This window comes from Mobula hypostoma, chromosome 1, assembly GCF_963921235.1.
Source record: "Mobula hypostoma chromosome 1, sMobHyp1.1, whole genome shotgun sequence".
NCBI lineage: Eukaryota > Metazoa > Chordata > Chondrichthyes > Myliobatiformes > Myliobatidae > Mobula > Mobula hypostoma.
Window position 1 is genome coordinate 51079385 of NC_086097.1, and position 13335 is coordinate 51092719.

Below are 13335 nucleotides of genomic sequence, written 5' to 3' on the forward strand. Positions count from 1 at the left end.
TTTTGAGAGTCATACCGCTTGGATATAAACCCTTTAGCCCACCAAATCTATATCCATCATCAATATCCCAGGATTCTCCAACAAACCCACTCAGGGCAATTTACAATGGCCAATTCACCTACCGACAGGCGTACCTCTGAGATTTGGGAGAAAATTGGAGCACCCAGAGAAACCGTGTGGTGAGAGGGAGGATATGCTTAGTCCATAGAGACAGCACTAGAAGTCAGTGTTGAATCTGGGTTGCTGGAGCTCTGAGCTAGCAGCTTGACTAGTGCCACAATTGGGAAGGATAAGTAAAGGCTAGCAAACAATTTGCTTTCCTTATCATTAGCTACACCTGCTCGCTAACTTCATGCGATATATGTAAAATATCCACTTGGATCTCTCTAAACAGTAACCTCTAACAGTTCCTTACAATTTTAGAAAATTCTTTCACTTAACTGAGGAACGTTGTGTTTGCTGATTTTTGTACATATTTGCGCAGTAGTCTACATTCCTCTGCAGCTTCTTAGCATTCCTCTTGCAGATTACTTGCATGCCCAGATTTATATAAATAGCAGATATGGATAAATTAGTTTCCCACATTTAACTCATTATTGTCAACTGGAAATAGCTAATTCTCATGGCATCCTAAAATTTGCAGCTAGACCTTCTGAAATTCAGCAGTTTATTCCAGCTGTATTTGTTAGCCATTCCTTTGTCTAAGTATAGTATCAACTTGTCCCATGAGTCCTGATCTTGACCAAATCTACTGTAATTGTTCCTTTTGAAAGCAGCAATACAGTGATTTTTAGCTCATAGATAAATTTGGATGGTTGCCTCATTGCTTACTAATTAAATAAGTGTTTGTTACAATGAACAGGTAAAGCAGAATTATTTAAGATTCAAAATAGTTGACTGCCATTCTTCAGTACACAAGTGTAAAGGAAAATGAAGTGATTGTTACTCTGGATTTGCATAAAAATTATGCGATATTTTATTATTAATACAGAACCTTCATAATTCCATACATGATTTGTACTTTTCATAATATTGTGAATGATTTAAATTTTTTATTTTGTAGAAACTTTGTTTTGACTTTGATACATACCAGCTCATACTTTCATGAAGCTCTGTTTTGCCGTTCAACAGAAGATAATCTGAAGTCAGAAGTCAGTGATGAGTTGCAGAAGAATAACTAAAAATCATGTGAACTTTTAGTTCAATTGATCCCACTTCTTTGTTGAACCCAGAAAGGGGTTCAGACCAGTTTAATCTTAGTTTGTATGAGAAGAAGATAACATTACTAAAACATAAACTTCTGCTATTTTGACAATTAGTAATCTAACACGACAGTTTTCAATGTTGAGTATTTTGTTTCTTGTGAACTAAAGCCATGTTTTGGGTGAAGAACTTTTGGATGTTTCAGTAATGAATTTCAAGAGTAACGGCAATGCAATAATGTCAGAACAATGCGATAATGTCAGAACAATGGAAGTAAGTGTGTCTGAAGAAATGATTGGTGCTGCCAAATAGTCAGTCAGCAGGAGGCCATGAATTAAGATTAAAAATGTTCTCGCAAAGCGAATGTGTAGAACAAGTTGCAAAGAAGCAGCATAAATAGGTTCATTTCTGCCTGTCCAGTGAAAAGCCTATTTCCTCGGCTTTTGTTATTTCAGTTTTGTGTGCTTGAATTAAATGGTCTTTGTTAAAAAATCAAAATTTGTTAAGATCTCACAAACAGTAACACAGCTGAACCCAGTGTGCAAGTCAAAACACCAGTCATAAAATGATCCTAAATTTCTTAAGCAATGAAGTTGGTGCATAACAAGTTTCAATTTGCAGAAATAGGATAGAAAAATTAACCCCTAAATTTTGGACTATATTTGAATAGGCATCTAATCCAGATACTGCACATGGGCTTAACGATGGCAGAGCACAAGCAATTGGTCAAACTACCTGCCTTACTGGGTAACACTGATGAGCTGTAGGCACCATTGCAGCCTTGTGCCTTGTATTGGGGAGGAGGCCCACAATATGGTACCTATGGAAGAATCCTAGCTAATGTGACAAATGGTATACTTCAACACAGAAGGTGCTGCTCAACAGGTTGGAACATGCCTCATAAATTTGTTGGAAAACTGGAAATCATAGGGCGTTTCTGATCGAATATCATATGTGTAAAAGTATACAACAACTCAAAACTGTAATTTTTGATTATATTAATTACTCTTAAATAGAAATAATGTGTAAAGATTTGTGCGATTACAACTTTTGCCATGCATGCTTCTGCCAATAGAAAAGAACAACTTACATATTAAATACAGTATCTTATAACCTGTTTTTTTGTTTGAGATTTTTAATGTAATACGTTTTTAAGTAATGAGGAATTTGGTCCCTCATTTGTAATGTGAGGGCTTGCTGAAATTATTTTTCAGATTTGATGGTGAGCACTCTACAGTACATTGCTCTTGTAAATTGCATGTGAGCATTAAATGGATGAATCTGCATTGTACTTTATTAATGTTTGGAAACTTTGATTGCAGGAGGATTTTCAGAGGAAAGCTTCAGCTGGACTCCAGAAAATGACACCGTCCAGCAGGCTCGACCAGTTCAGATCCTCGTTGTTAATGATGATCATACGTTTGAACTGGATGAAGCGGCTCTGAACAAGATTCTTCTCTCGGAAAAGGTTAGGGATCGAGAAGTGGTAGCCTTGTCCGTCGCTGGTGCCTTCAGAAAAGGAAAATCATTTCTCATGGACTTCATGCTGAGATATATGTATAGTCAGGTAAAGTAAGAATTAAACAACCATGCTATTCTGTTGCCATTTACAGTGGGGAAAGCTGCTGCTTTCGAGATTGAATGCTTGACTCTCTATATCTATTTTTCCAAGTTCTTTATTGGGACAGCAGAGTGTAGATTCACTAATTCATTCTCATCTCTTGGAGAATGAGGTAAGATTTCTTCTGTGAAACTGAAGTGCGTGCCAAACGTGTTCATACACCATAATTCATTTCCCACAAGAAGTAACCGAAGGTTTAGCTGAAGAATAATGACAGAAATAGGAAATTTAATGAAACTTAAAAAAAAACTGGAGGAAACCCGGAAATACAAAGCTTGTATTTTTGAATGCAGAACAAAAAAAAAATGTCACTGAAATGCTCCTTAATTTTTATGCATCAAGACCCAAGAATTTTAACTATGAAAAAAATGCAAACCATTTTACCAACAAATTCCTGAGTCCAATGTGTGTCTGAAGCAGAAGACTTTCATCTCACATATATGTACTTTAAATAGGTCAGTGACATAATGCTGCTCAAATTCCTTTCCCTTCACATAATGATTTTTAAAAATGTTACAGTTTGTGATCATCTTGGCCAAGAAGGAGCACTGTTCTGGTTTGAATTATCCATAAAGCTCATACTCTGTTACCTGGAAGCAGTGACTTGTCATGGTATGCTTTTATGGTATGCTTTTACAGTCAATGGCAGCTGTCTCGAATCTTGCCCAAGTCTCCTCCTCCATGTCAGAATTTCCACAATGAGTATCAACATGTTATTTTGCTGTAGGAAGCACCACAGACATGGCTAACATCTGTAATGCACTTCCATTAGGATCACTGGTTTGGAGTTAGAACGAGTTATTTTGCCTGATCGTATTTTCCCATGTCAGTTTCACAGCACCCAAATTGTAGTTGTAGTCTGCACTGAACAAAAAAATGGGATCTTGTAACTTCCTGCCACATCATTAGGTGCCACAATTCTTTTGCTGCATCAGCTATTTTAAAATGCGTTATCTCTTGATAGAATTATACAGAAAAATTGCTCATTTAGAGCAAGTAGAGTGAGTGGGCTCATATGACAAGTTAATGGGGGCCAGAAGAGATAGAATGCAACCAACAGGTATTCTTGATGTTTTACTCTTTGAACGGATATATTTATTTCTGCATTCCAATGGCATTATCATCATTTAGCTTTGGAGTGCAATTCCACGGCAAGTAAAACTTGGAAGTGTTACACTGGGAAAAGATAGCAACTGTTGCATGTAGATAAACTTCGACCAGTCCACAATAGATTCTGGTTGTTTTTCATATAGGCAGCCATAGTGTAGGCTGTAATTACAGAGGAAGAAAAAAATGTTGCCAAAATTATATATTTTTTTATTCACTTCAATTTAGAAGTGGGTGTAAGTTGAGCAGGAGCTTCTCATTGTCCAGGACATGATTTTCTGAAGTTGTAACTGTCTGGATTTTAGACATTTTGTACACAAGATATCTGAATATATACAAGATAAAGCCAGTGATGAGAAAATAAAAACCAAAGATTTGGATCCCATTTAAAATATGTGAGTTCTTTCACTGAGAAGTTATAACTTTGTTCTTGGGAACCAACCTAATGTTTTTACTTCTATTATTCAGCCAGTAAGTTAATCTAGATCCTCAATAAATGTTTTGTTTTTATTAATTTATGCTTATGCATGTCTTCTGGTCTCATTTAAAAAAATTTTCTTTAAAGTAAAACCCTAAATTTACTCTGATAAACTGCAAAGTAATTTTTTTCAATCTATGAATCTTGAGCTTCTTTCACCAATGCTGATAACTCAGCAGTCATGATCAGGGTTACCGCCTGCTACATGCTCTATTTTTTTGTTTTTGTCTTAGATGACCATTGCAAAGTCTTAGCATTGCTTGTGTAGACTTGCATTTTCCTATTTTTGGCTCTGTGGTAGAGTATTATGTTAAATTCTTTTCACTGGAATTAACTCAACAAATTGGCCAATAAACTTTGCCTTTCCACAGCTCCTTCTAGTTCTCTTGACTCAATTTGTTTGTATGCTTGTTACCCATGTTTCAATTTTACTTGCTGCAGAGTTGCAGAATCTCATAGCCCAGAAGGATAAAAGCATTGTGTTCATCACATGCCAATTCTCTGAAAAAAAAATTTCTGTACTCTTTTTCTTAGCTTTTCCTTTTTTCAAAGTTTTCCTTTTCCATATTTCCCTTTTTTAAAAGCTCCACTGGACTTCTTTTTCACTGCTGTTTCTTATAAAGTTCTCCTTAACTATGCTCAGTATGTGTAAACAAAAAAAACCTAATTTTTAAACCTCTCTCCATTGTTTTGGTGTAAATCTTAATTAGTGCTTTTTGGTTATTGAGTCATGATTAGTGATAATACTTATCAGTTTACCCTATCAAAATCACTAATTGGGAACATCTTTGTCTAATGTCTGAAATTTCTGGTTTTAATAAAAATGCACCAATTCCTTTTGTCTTGACTCATAGTTGAAAACTCCCTTCCTTGTGAATTTCCTTTGGAATTGTTCTGTAGGTTTGAGTGTAAATTGTCTAAATTTGATTAAAACTATCATCGATTGGATTGGGGATAACTGTTAAGTGAACAATGTACCTTTGTTACCTTCACTGGTCGGTGACAACTGCGTTTTATTCCTGGGGTCCTTCCTGTTCAACCGCTCCCTGCTTCAATTTGCAAATGAAGTTTCATTTGGAGAATACCATTGCTGATGACTATCTGTGGCCGTTGTGATAATATTCAGTTGCCTTGTGAAACCATTCTGCAGCCCACCTGATACTAAATGAGTACTTTAGAGTCATTGATTGTGATGTATATCTAGTGAACACTGCAATCTGCAGAGTCCCAACTAGTGTTAACTGATAATATCATTAATATTTTTATAGCTATTCAAATGGAACTCCACAGTTCCCCTTGCTTAATTTGCTTCCTGTAAGTGATGGCAGTGGGTGGGGTGGTAAGAGTGGAGAGCAGTCCCTAGACTCTTGGGTAAACTCTCTGTAGTTTTGTTGTCACAGGTTGCATCGTACATTAAATCCTTGTTGGAAATCATCTAACTTGTGTTTCATTTTTAGGTCATAGTGATTGGTTTTATACTCGTTGTACTATTTCCAAAAATATCAAAAGTACATTGGGGATATAACTCCCAATTAACCTTGTATTCACTATATGCTATACTAAGAAAATCTGGTCTCAGGATGGGAGAATCCAGGTAGAAATACAGTTATTTTTTATTCTGTTTTGAATTAGAATTGTTCAATTCCAGTGTACAGGATCATCTTTTAAAATTATGCATTAAAATAGAAGAAATAAGAGTAGGTCTCATCCACTAAGTCCCTTTAGCCTGCTCCACCACACAATAAAATCATAGCTGATCTGATTTTGGCCTCGCCTCTCTTCCCTATCTCCTGCCAATAATCCTTTATTTTCCAGTTATGTAGGTTATGATTACATTAGAAAGGAAACCATTTGCCAAAACTATTCCTGCCCCTCCCCCACACACACACATTAAATTAGAAGAGGGTGTAACTTGAACAAAGTTATAAATAGCCTAAAAATCAGTCTCCCTTAGACTTGAACCTATTTAGTAAACCGACCCACAGCTCTTTGGACTAGGAAATTCCAAGGGTTTACAATTCTGAGAGGAGAACTTGCCTCTCATCTCCATTCTAAATGGGCAACCTTCTTACTTTGAAACTACAGCCCCAATTCTACAATGCTCCATATAGGGATCATCTTCTGAACTCCCACTCTGTCAAACCTCAGGCTTCTATGTTTCACACCTTTCATTTTTAACATCTGTACGTCTAAGCTGTTTCATTTGTTCTTCAACCAAAGAATTACTCTAGTTTTCCTTCTTGGAGCTGCTTCTAAAACAAGTATGTCCTTCCCTTGCAACACACAGAAAATGCTGGAGGAACTCAGCAGGCCAGGCAGCATCTATGGAATAAAGTACAGTCAATTTTTTTCCATAGATGCTGCCTGGCCTGCTGAGTTCCAACAGCATTTTGTGTGTGTTGCTTGGATTTCTAGTATCTTTCCTTGGGTGGTTCCTTAAGGATTCAGCATGAATTATTTCTACTTTCCACATAGTCCTTTATAGGATCTGTGGGCTGTCACAGATAGAGAAGGTGCTGCTAGATAACTAGGTTGACTGAATAATTGTAGGCTCTTACTGTTTATGCTTGACATCTACACAATCCTATTGGAGAGAGATTCAAAGTGGTCAGTCTTCTTGCACGCTCTTCTTCCTGTTTGAGGTGTTCCATTTTCTTTCCAAGGACGTTTTGGGAACATTCATGAACTCTTATTTTTTTCTTCTCTGTCTCCAGAAATCATTTTGGTGCAACAAATCTCAGTTTAGGTTGCTTTCTTCAGTTGTGTGGCCTGTTCACTGAAGATGGTTGCACATGATCAGAACTTTGGGGTGGGGGTTTTTGACATCAGCGAGGAAGCTGGTTTTGTAGATGCTGTATTGCTGTATTGGCTCCAGTTCCCCAATCCATTGCTTGCAATAAGTCGTCCATGTGTCTAAATCAAGCAGGGATGCCAGCTGCTGACTAGTCCAAGAGCAAGGGCGTGGTCTGAGTTTGAAGTCTTGGTCATCAACAGTTCTCTTTTGCAGATGGCTAAAGGCCATTTTGGCAGATTGGTAATGGTGTATCCATTATCCAGATAGGATGTGATCCATCAATGATCCTGATTGTTGGGAGATTATGCTATGTGGTGCACTGGACAAGTATGGTATCTTTGTTTACAAGATGTTTAAAACAAGGCCCCCTCTCTCACAAACTTGAGAAATTGACAATGGTTGGAGCCTGGTCTCAATGAGTGTGCAGGCCATAGCCACCTGCATATTAGAAGCCGATGAATGAAGATGGGCGATCTTGATTCAAGAACTAACATGGTAAAGGCCGAAGGATTTCTTGCTCATCTTATAGATTAACTCTGCCTCATCAAGGAGCTTGTTAGAGGCAAGCTGAGACATTTCAGAGAATAAGTGAGAGATTCTTTATGACAACACCGTTTTGCTGAGGAGGTCTATATACAGAATGAGGCTGTGGTGGATCCATTGGTTAGCATCATGGCCCATAATAATAAAAGTATAATTTACAATAAGTATTTAAGAAAGAAGACTAATTAGATAAGTAATGCAAAAAAGAGGGGAAAATATGAAGGAAGTGTTCATGGATTCATTGTCTATTCAGAAATCTGATGGCGGAGAGGAAGAAGCTGTTCCTGAAATGTTGAGTGTGTATCTTCAGACTCCTGTACCTCCTCCTTGATGGTAGCAATGAGAAGAGGGTACGTACTAGGTGATGGGCAGTCCTTAATGAAGGATTTTTCCTTTTTAGGACATCGTCTTTTGAAGATATCCTCTCTGGGAAGGGTAGTACCCATGATGGAGCTGGCTGAGTTTGCAACTTTCTGCAACTTTTTCTGATCTTCTGCAAGGGCCCCAATATACTAGGTGGTGACGAAACCAGTTAGAGTGCTCTCCGCAGTACATCTGTAGAGGTTTGTGAGTGTCTTTGACTACCGAGATCCTACAAACTCTTAATGAAATATAGCCACTGTTGTGCCTTTGTAATTTCATCAGTATGTTGGGCCCAGGATAGATCCTCAGAGATGTTGACACTCAGGAACTTGAAACTGCTCACCCTTTCCACTGCTGATCCCTCGATGAGGACTGGTACGTGTTCCCTTGACTTCCCCCTTCTGAAGCCCACAATTGATTCCTTGGTCTTACTGATACTGAGTGCACGGTTGTTGCTGTGATACCACTCAACCAGCTGATCTATCCTGTACGCCTCCTTGTCACCGTCTGAAATTCTGCCAACAAACATTGTGCTATCACCGAATTTATAGGTGCTGTGCGAGCTGTGCTTAGCCGCACAGTCATGATGGTAGAGAGTAGAGCAGTGGGCTAAGCACACATCTTTGAGGTATACCAGTGTTGATTGTCAGCGAAAGGGGAGATGTTATTTCTGGTCCGCACAGATTGTGGTCTTCCGGAGAGGAAGTCAAGGATCTAGTTACAGAAGGAGGTACACAAGCCCTGACCAGGTTTTGTTGATTAGAGCTGAGGGTATGATTGTGCAGCTATTACTATTGTGCAGGCCGAGTGGAGAGCCAGTGAGATTGCATCTGCTGTAGACCTGTTGTGGTGATAGGCAAATTGTAGTGAGTCCAGGTGTTTGCTTAGGCAGGAGTTGATTCTAGTCATGACCAACCTCTCAAAGTACTTAGTCACAGTAGAAGTGAGTGCAAATAGGCAATAGCCATTGAGGCAGGTCCCCCTGCTCTTCTTAGGCATTGGTATGATCTTCACCCCTGTAGCAGTGGGAAATTGAAAATGTCCTGACAGTCCTGTCAATTGGTTGGTGGGGGTTTTCAGAACCCTACTAGGTACACCATCAGGACCTGATGCCTTGCACCCTCTTGAAGGATGTTCTGACGTCAGCCTCCGAGACAGAGGTCACAGGGTCACTGGATGCTGCAGGAATTCTCACAAGTGTAATTTTATTCTCCCTTTCAAAGCATGCATAAAAGGCATTGACCTCATCTGGGAGTGAAGCATTCATGATGTTAGGTTTCGGTTTATAGGAAGTTTTGGCCTACAAGTCCTGCCAGAGCTGATATGTATCCGATTCCATCTCCAACCTCAATTGGAATTGTTTTTTCATTCTAAAAATAGCCTTTCATAGGTCATACCTGGACTTCTTCTGCAGTCTGGATCAACATTTTTGAATGCCACAGATCTAGCCCTCAGTAGACTACGAATCTCCTGGTTTATCCACGGCTTTTGGTTTTGGTATGTCCATTATGTTCTTGAAGGCACACACTCATCCACACAGGTCTTGATAAGGTTGGTGACAATTGTAACATAGTCATTCAGACTCAAAGATGAATCCCTGAATATTATCCAGTCCACCAGCTCAAAGCAGTCCTGTAATCATTCCTCTTCCTCCCTTGATCATACCTTCTTGGTCCTCACCACTAGTGCTGTGGTCTTTATTCTCTGCCTATATACTGGGAGTAGAAGTACAGCCAGATGATCAGACTTTCCAAAGTGTGGGCATAGGATGGCACGGTAAGCATTCTTGATGGTGGTATAACAGTGACCAAGTGGGTTGGCTCTTCAGGTTCCACAAGTGATATGTGGGTGGTAGTTGTTCAGAGACTTCTTCAAGCTGGACTGGTTGAAATCACCTGCAATGATAGGGAAGGCGTCAGAGTGCACAATGCATTGCTCAGCTCCTCCAGTGCCTGCCTGACATTGGTCTGAAATGGAATATACCCCCCCACCAGGAAGATGGCGGAAAACTCCCTCAGCAGATAAAGTGGATGACATTTGATCGCTAGAATCTGGTCAAGATGGCACCAGCGAACAATGATTCTTCGGGCAACATCTTCCAGATAGTGAACAATTTCAGTTTTTCTACATCTTCTCCTTATCCTTTTTATCTTAATTTTGTTCTTGAAACTGTTGGAGCCTGTGATTTACAGTCTGTAGTTCAACTGAGTGAGCTGGCGCACTGCTGTCCTCGAGAAAACTCCAAGAAAATCGCATGAGCACAAGCTGCCATGAGGAGAATCTCAGAGACAAGATGAAGGGCCATGATCGACTCCATTTCTTGCCATTAAAATGTCGGGGAAGATTGAAACATCGAAACAAATACAGAGGAGAGCTAATAGTTCTGAATGGGACTGCTGTCATTGCCCTTGGAGGGGCTGCTGGTCCCGATGCTCTTGGAGATGTTATCGAAATTCTGAGATTCATGGATTGGACTGTAGTTCAACCTATTGGCCTTTTTCGGTTCTGTGTATTTTTTCATGTTCTCGCGCATTCTTTCTTGTTGCCGACTGGTGGGTTGGGGTTTGATGTTGCTTTTGTTTCTTCATTTGGGTGATCTGTTAGTTTTTGTGTGAGGGAGAGGTTGGGGGGGTTTGGGGGTTTATGAGTTTTTGTTTCTTTTTCTTTTCATGCGGGAAGATTACAGCTAGAGGGCACAGGAAGGATTGATGTCTTTCTTTCAACTACTTCTATAGTTTTCTGTACTTTATGGCTACCTGGAGAAGAGAAATCTCAGCATTGTATTGTGCGTACATACTTTAATAAGAAAATGAACTTTTGAGATGCTCCAGATAAGGTGAGCAGGGCATCTGTGCACCAGGATGAATTAATCATAAAGCATACTCCACCTCCACTGCCTTTAAAAGATGGAGCTGCTCTGTTTATGCAGAAATTGATGATGCTGTCGAGGTGCAGCTCTGCGTCTGAAATGGCAGGGGTTAGCCATGTTTCCCTGAAGCAAAGTACACAGCAGTCCCTGATGTCCCTCTGGTACTGCAGTCTTGCTCCGAGGGCTTCATTTTTATTTTCTGGAAGTGTATATTCACCAGCAGGATAGTCAGAAGTGGAAGTATAAAGCCTCTGCATTTCAAATGAATTTGTAGACTGGCTTGGTGTCCATAAGGGAACCAAGTCTGCCGTCTGAGGTTTGTCAATTTTGAGTATCGGTAGATTTTTTGAACATCTTAAAACAATGTTGATTACTGAAGTACCCATGGCTGTGACAGTGGATTTCATCAGCAGTAGTCCTAAGAAGGAATATTTGATTATTCCCATTGGAGCAGCATGCAAACAGGCACCACATAATGGCACCATCTCTGGACCTGCTTGCAAAAGTGCTCTTTCCACTGGGAATTGATTGCTTTATTGCCCCAGCTGTCAGTAAGGTTGGTCCAAGAATGGATGAGAGCCATCTATTCTAAAAATTGAATTGGGATTATAAATTACAGGCCTGATCAAAATTTAAAAACACTGCCAACATACATTTAAAGGATAATGGTGTAGCCAAATCAGTTGACTTGTTGTCTTTAAAGAGGATGTGAATGGAATGTTACTTTGTTTTCCAGAGGAATTTCACTCATTTTGTTTATAATACTGTTGAGGGTCCTGCCAGTCATTATTTTCAGTGGAATGATGCAGAGATTATTATTTATAATATTTTTCAATTCTTCAGTATTTAGTTATTTTTCTCTGTTATGTACTGACCTATCAAATGATGCAGCTAATTCAAATTATGCAAATTTTCAAATGACCAATCTTCATTTCTTTGTTCAGCAATGGATTACAGTCAGTTTGACATTGTGGTGATTCACAGCCTCACCCGACGATCGTGAGCTCATTCTCCAGGTGAAGTCACTGGTTGGCTCTGACTGGTTTTTCCTCATCCTTTGTCTTGATACATGCAAACCAGGCAGACTTGTGTTTTGCACAAAGCTGCACAAGAAGCAACCTTTCTGACACGCCCTCTGGCATTTTATATGTTATATTCAATGTTTCATATAAAGCTTGTGTTTAAAATTATGTTAGTGATACACCACATTAAAAAAATAATTAATAATAATAGAAGGAATTGGAATAACTCATCAATCAGCATTGTATTTATATTCCTTATTTGATCCAAAACATCAATGGCCCCTCTCCCCCCCCCGACCCCCACCACCAGATGCTGCTCAACCTGCTGCGTTCCTCCAGCAGATTGTTTGTTGCCCCAGATTCCAATCTCTGCACTCTCTTGTGACCCACAGACCATTTTGTCCATTCTTTACAATGTACAACATTTTCCACAACAGAATGTTTTCCAGAACACACCCTTTCATAAATTGTGAAACACCTGTACTCCCTTCATAGAGTCAGGATTTTGCCTTTGGACAAATTTTTAATTCTCTTCCACTGGCCAAGTCAGTATTAGAATCTTCCTGCTTATGATGCATTGACCAAGTTGTTAGTAGTTCAGTAATTCAGCATTCAAACATTACAATGAACTTTGTGGCTGTTAACATTCCAGAGATAAAATTGAAGAGAATAAAAACATTGTCATCTAGTTAAAATTTATCACCATATTGTGCTATTATCAATTGCAATTTTTTATCTCTAATTTTGCCTCTTAGTCTCCTGCTGAGCTTTTTTTCTGAAGAAATGTGATAAAGCTTATCTGCGTTCTTTTTCTTAGACTCCCAAACGCTCTAGGTTTTGGAGAGTAGAGGGAAATGTTTTGACAAATAATTGCTTTAATTGTCTGTGGTTGTTCTTCAACTTATTAAGAGCCTGCTGTTGAAAATTAGTCCAGATCATGTTTTTGTTGGAACAACTTTTACATGCCAAAACACGTGTGCGTATATTTGTCCTTTCAATATAATGTTAATTAGTATGGATTTGTTATGTTTTCTCTTTGGCTGGTCTGGTAGGTTTATTTGTTAAATTAGTATTGTATTAGAGTAATAGAAAAGTACAGCATAGAAACAGGCCCTTCAGCCCATCCAGTTCATGCTGAACTATTTAAACTGCCTAGTCCCATTGACCTGCACCGGGACCATAGTTCTCTAAAACCCTACCATCCATGTACCTATCCAGACTTTTCTTAAACGTTGAGATCAAGCTTGCATGCACCACTTGTGCTGGCATTTTATTCCACCATCTTGTAAACCTCTATCAAATCTCTCAATCTTCTATGTTCCAAGGAATACAGTC

The 13335-nt window shown here is 39.0% G+C and overlaps 1 protein-coding gene across 2 annotated transcripts in view; it reads left to right on the forward strand.

The window, feature by feature from the left end:
- atl1 (atlastin GTPase 1) overlaps nucleotides 1-13335 on the forward strand; it is an 83971-nt gene that overhangs the window by 18113 nt on the left and 52523 nt on the right. For both annotated transcript variants that reach the window (XM_063048600.1, XM_063048611.1), the window contains exon 2: nucleotides 2526-2770. In XM_063048600.1, the coding sequence (XP_062904670.1) occupies nucleotides 2526-2770 (245 nt within the window). The remainder of the gene's footprint in view (nucleotides 1-2525; nucleotides 2771-13335) is intronic.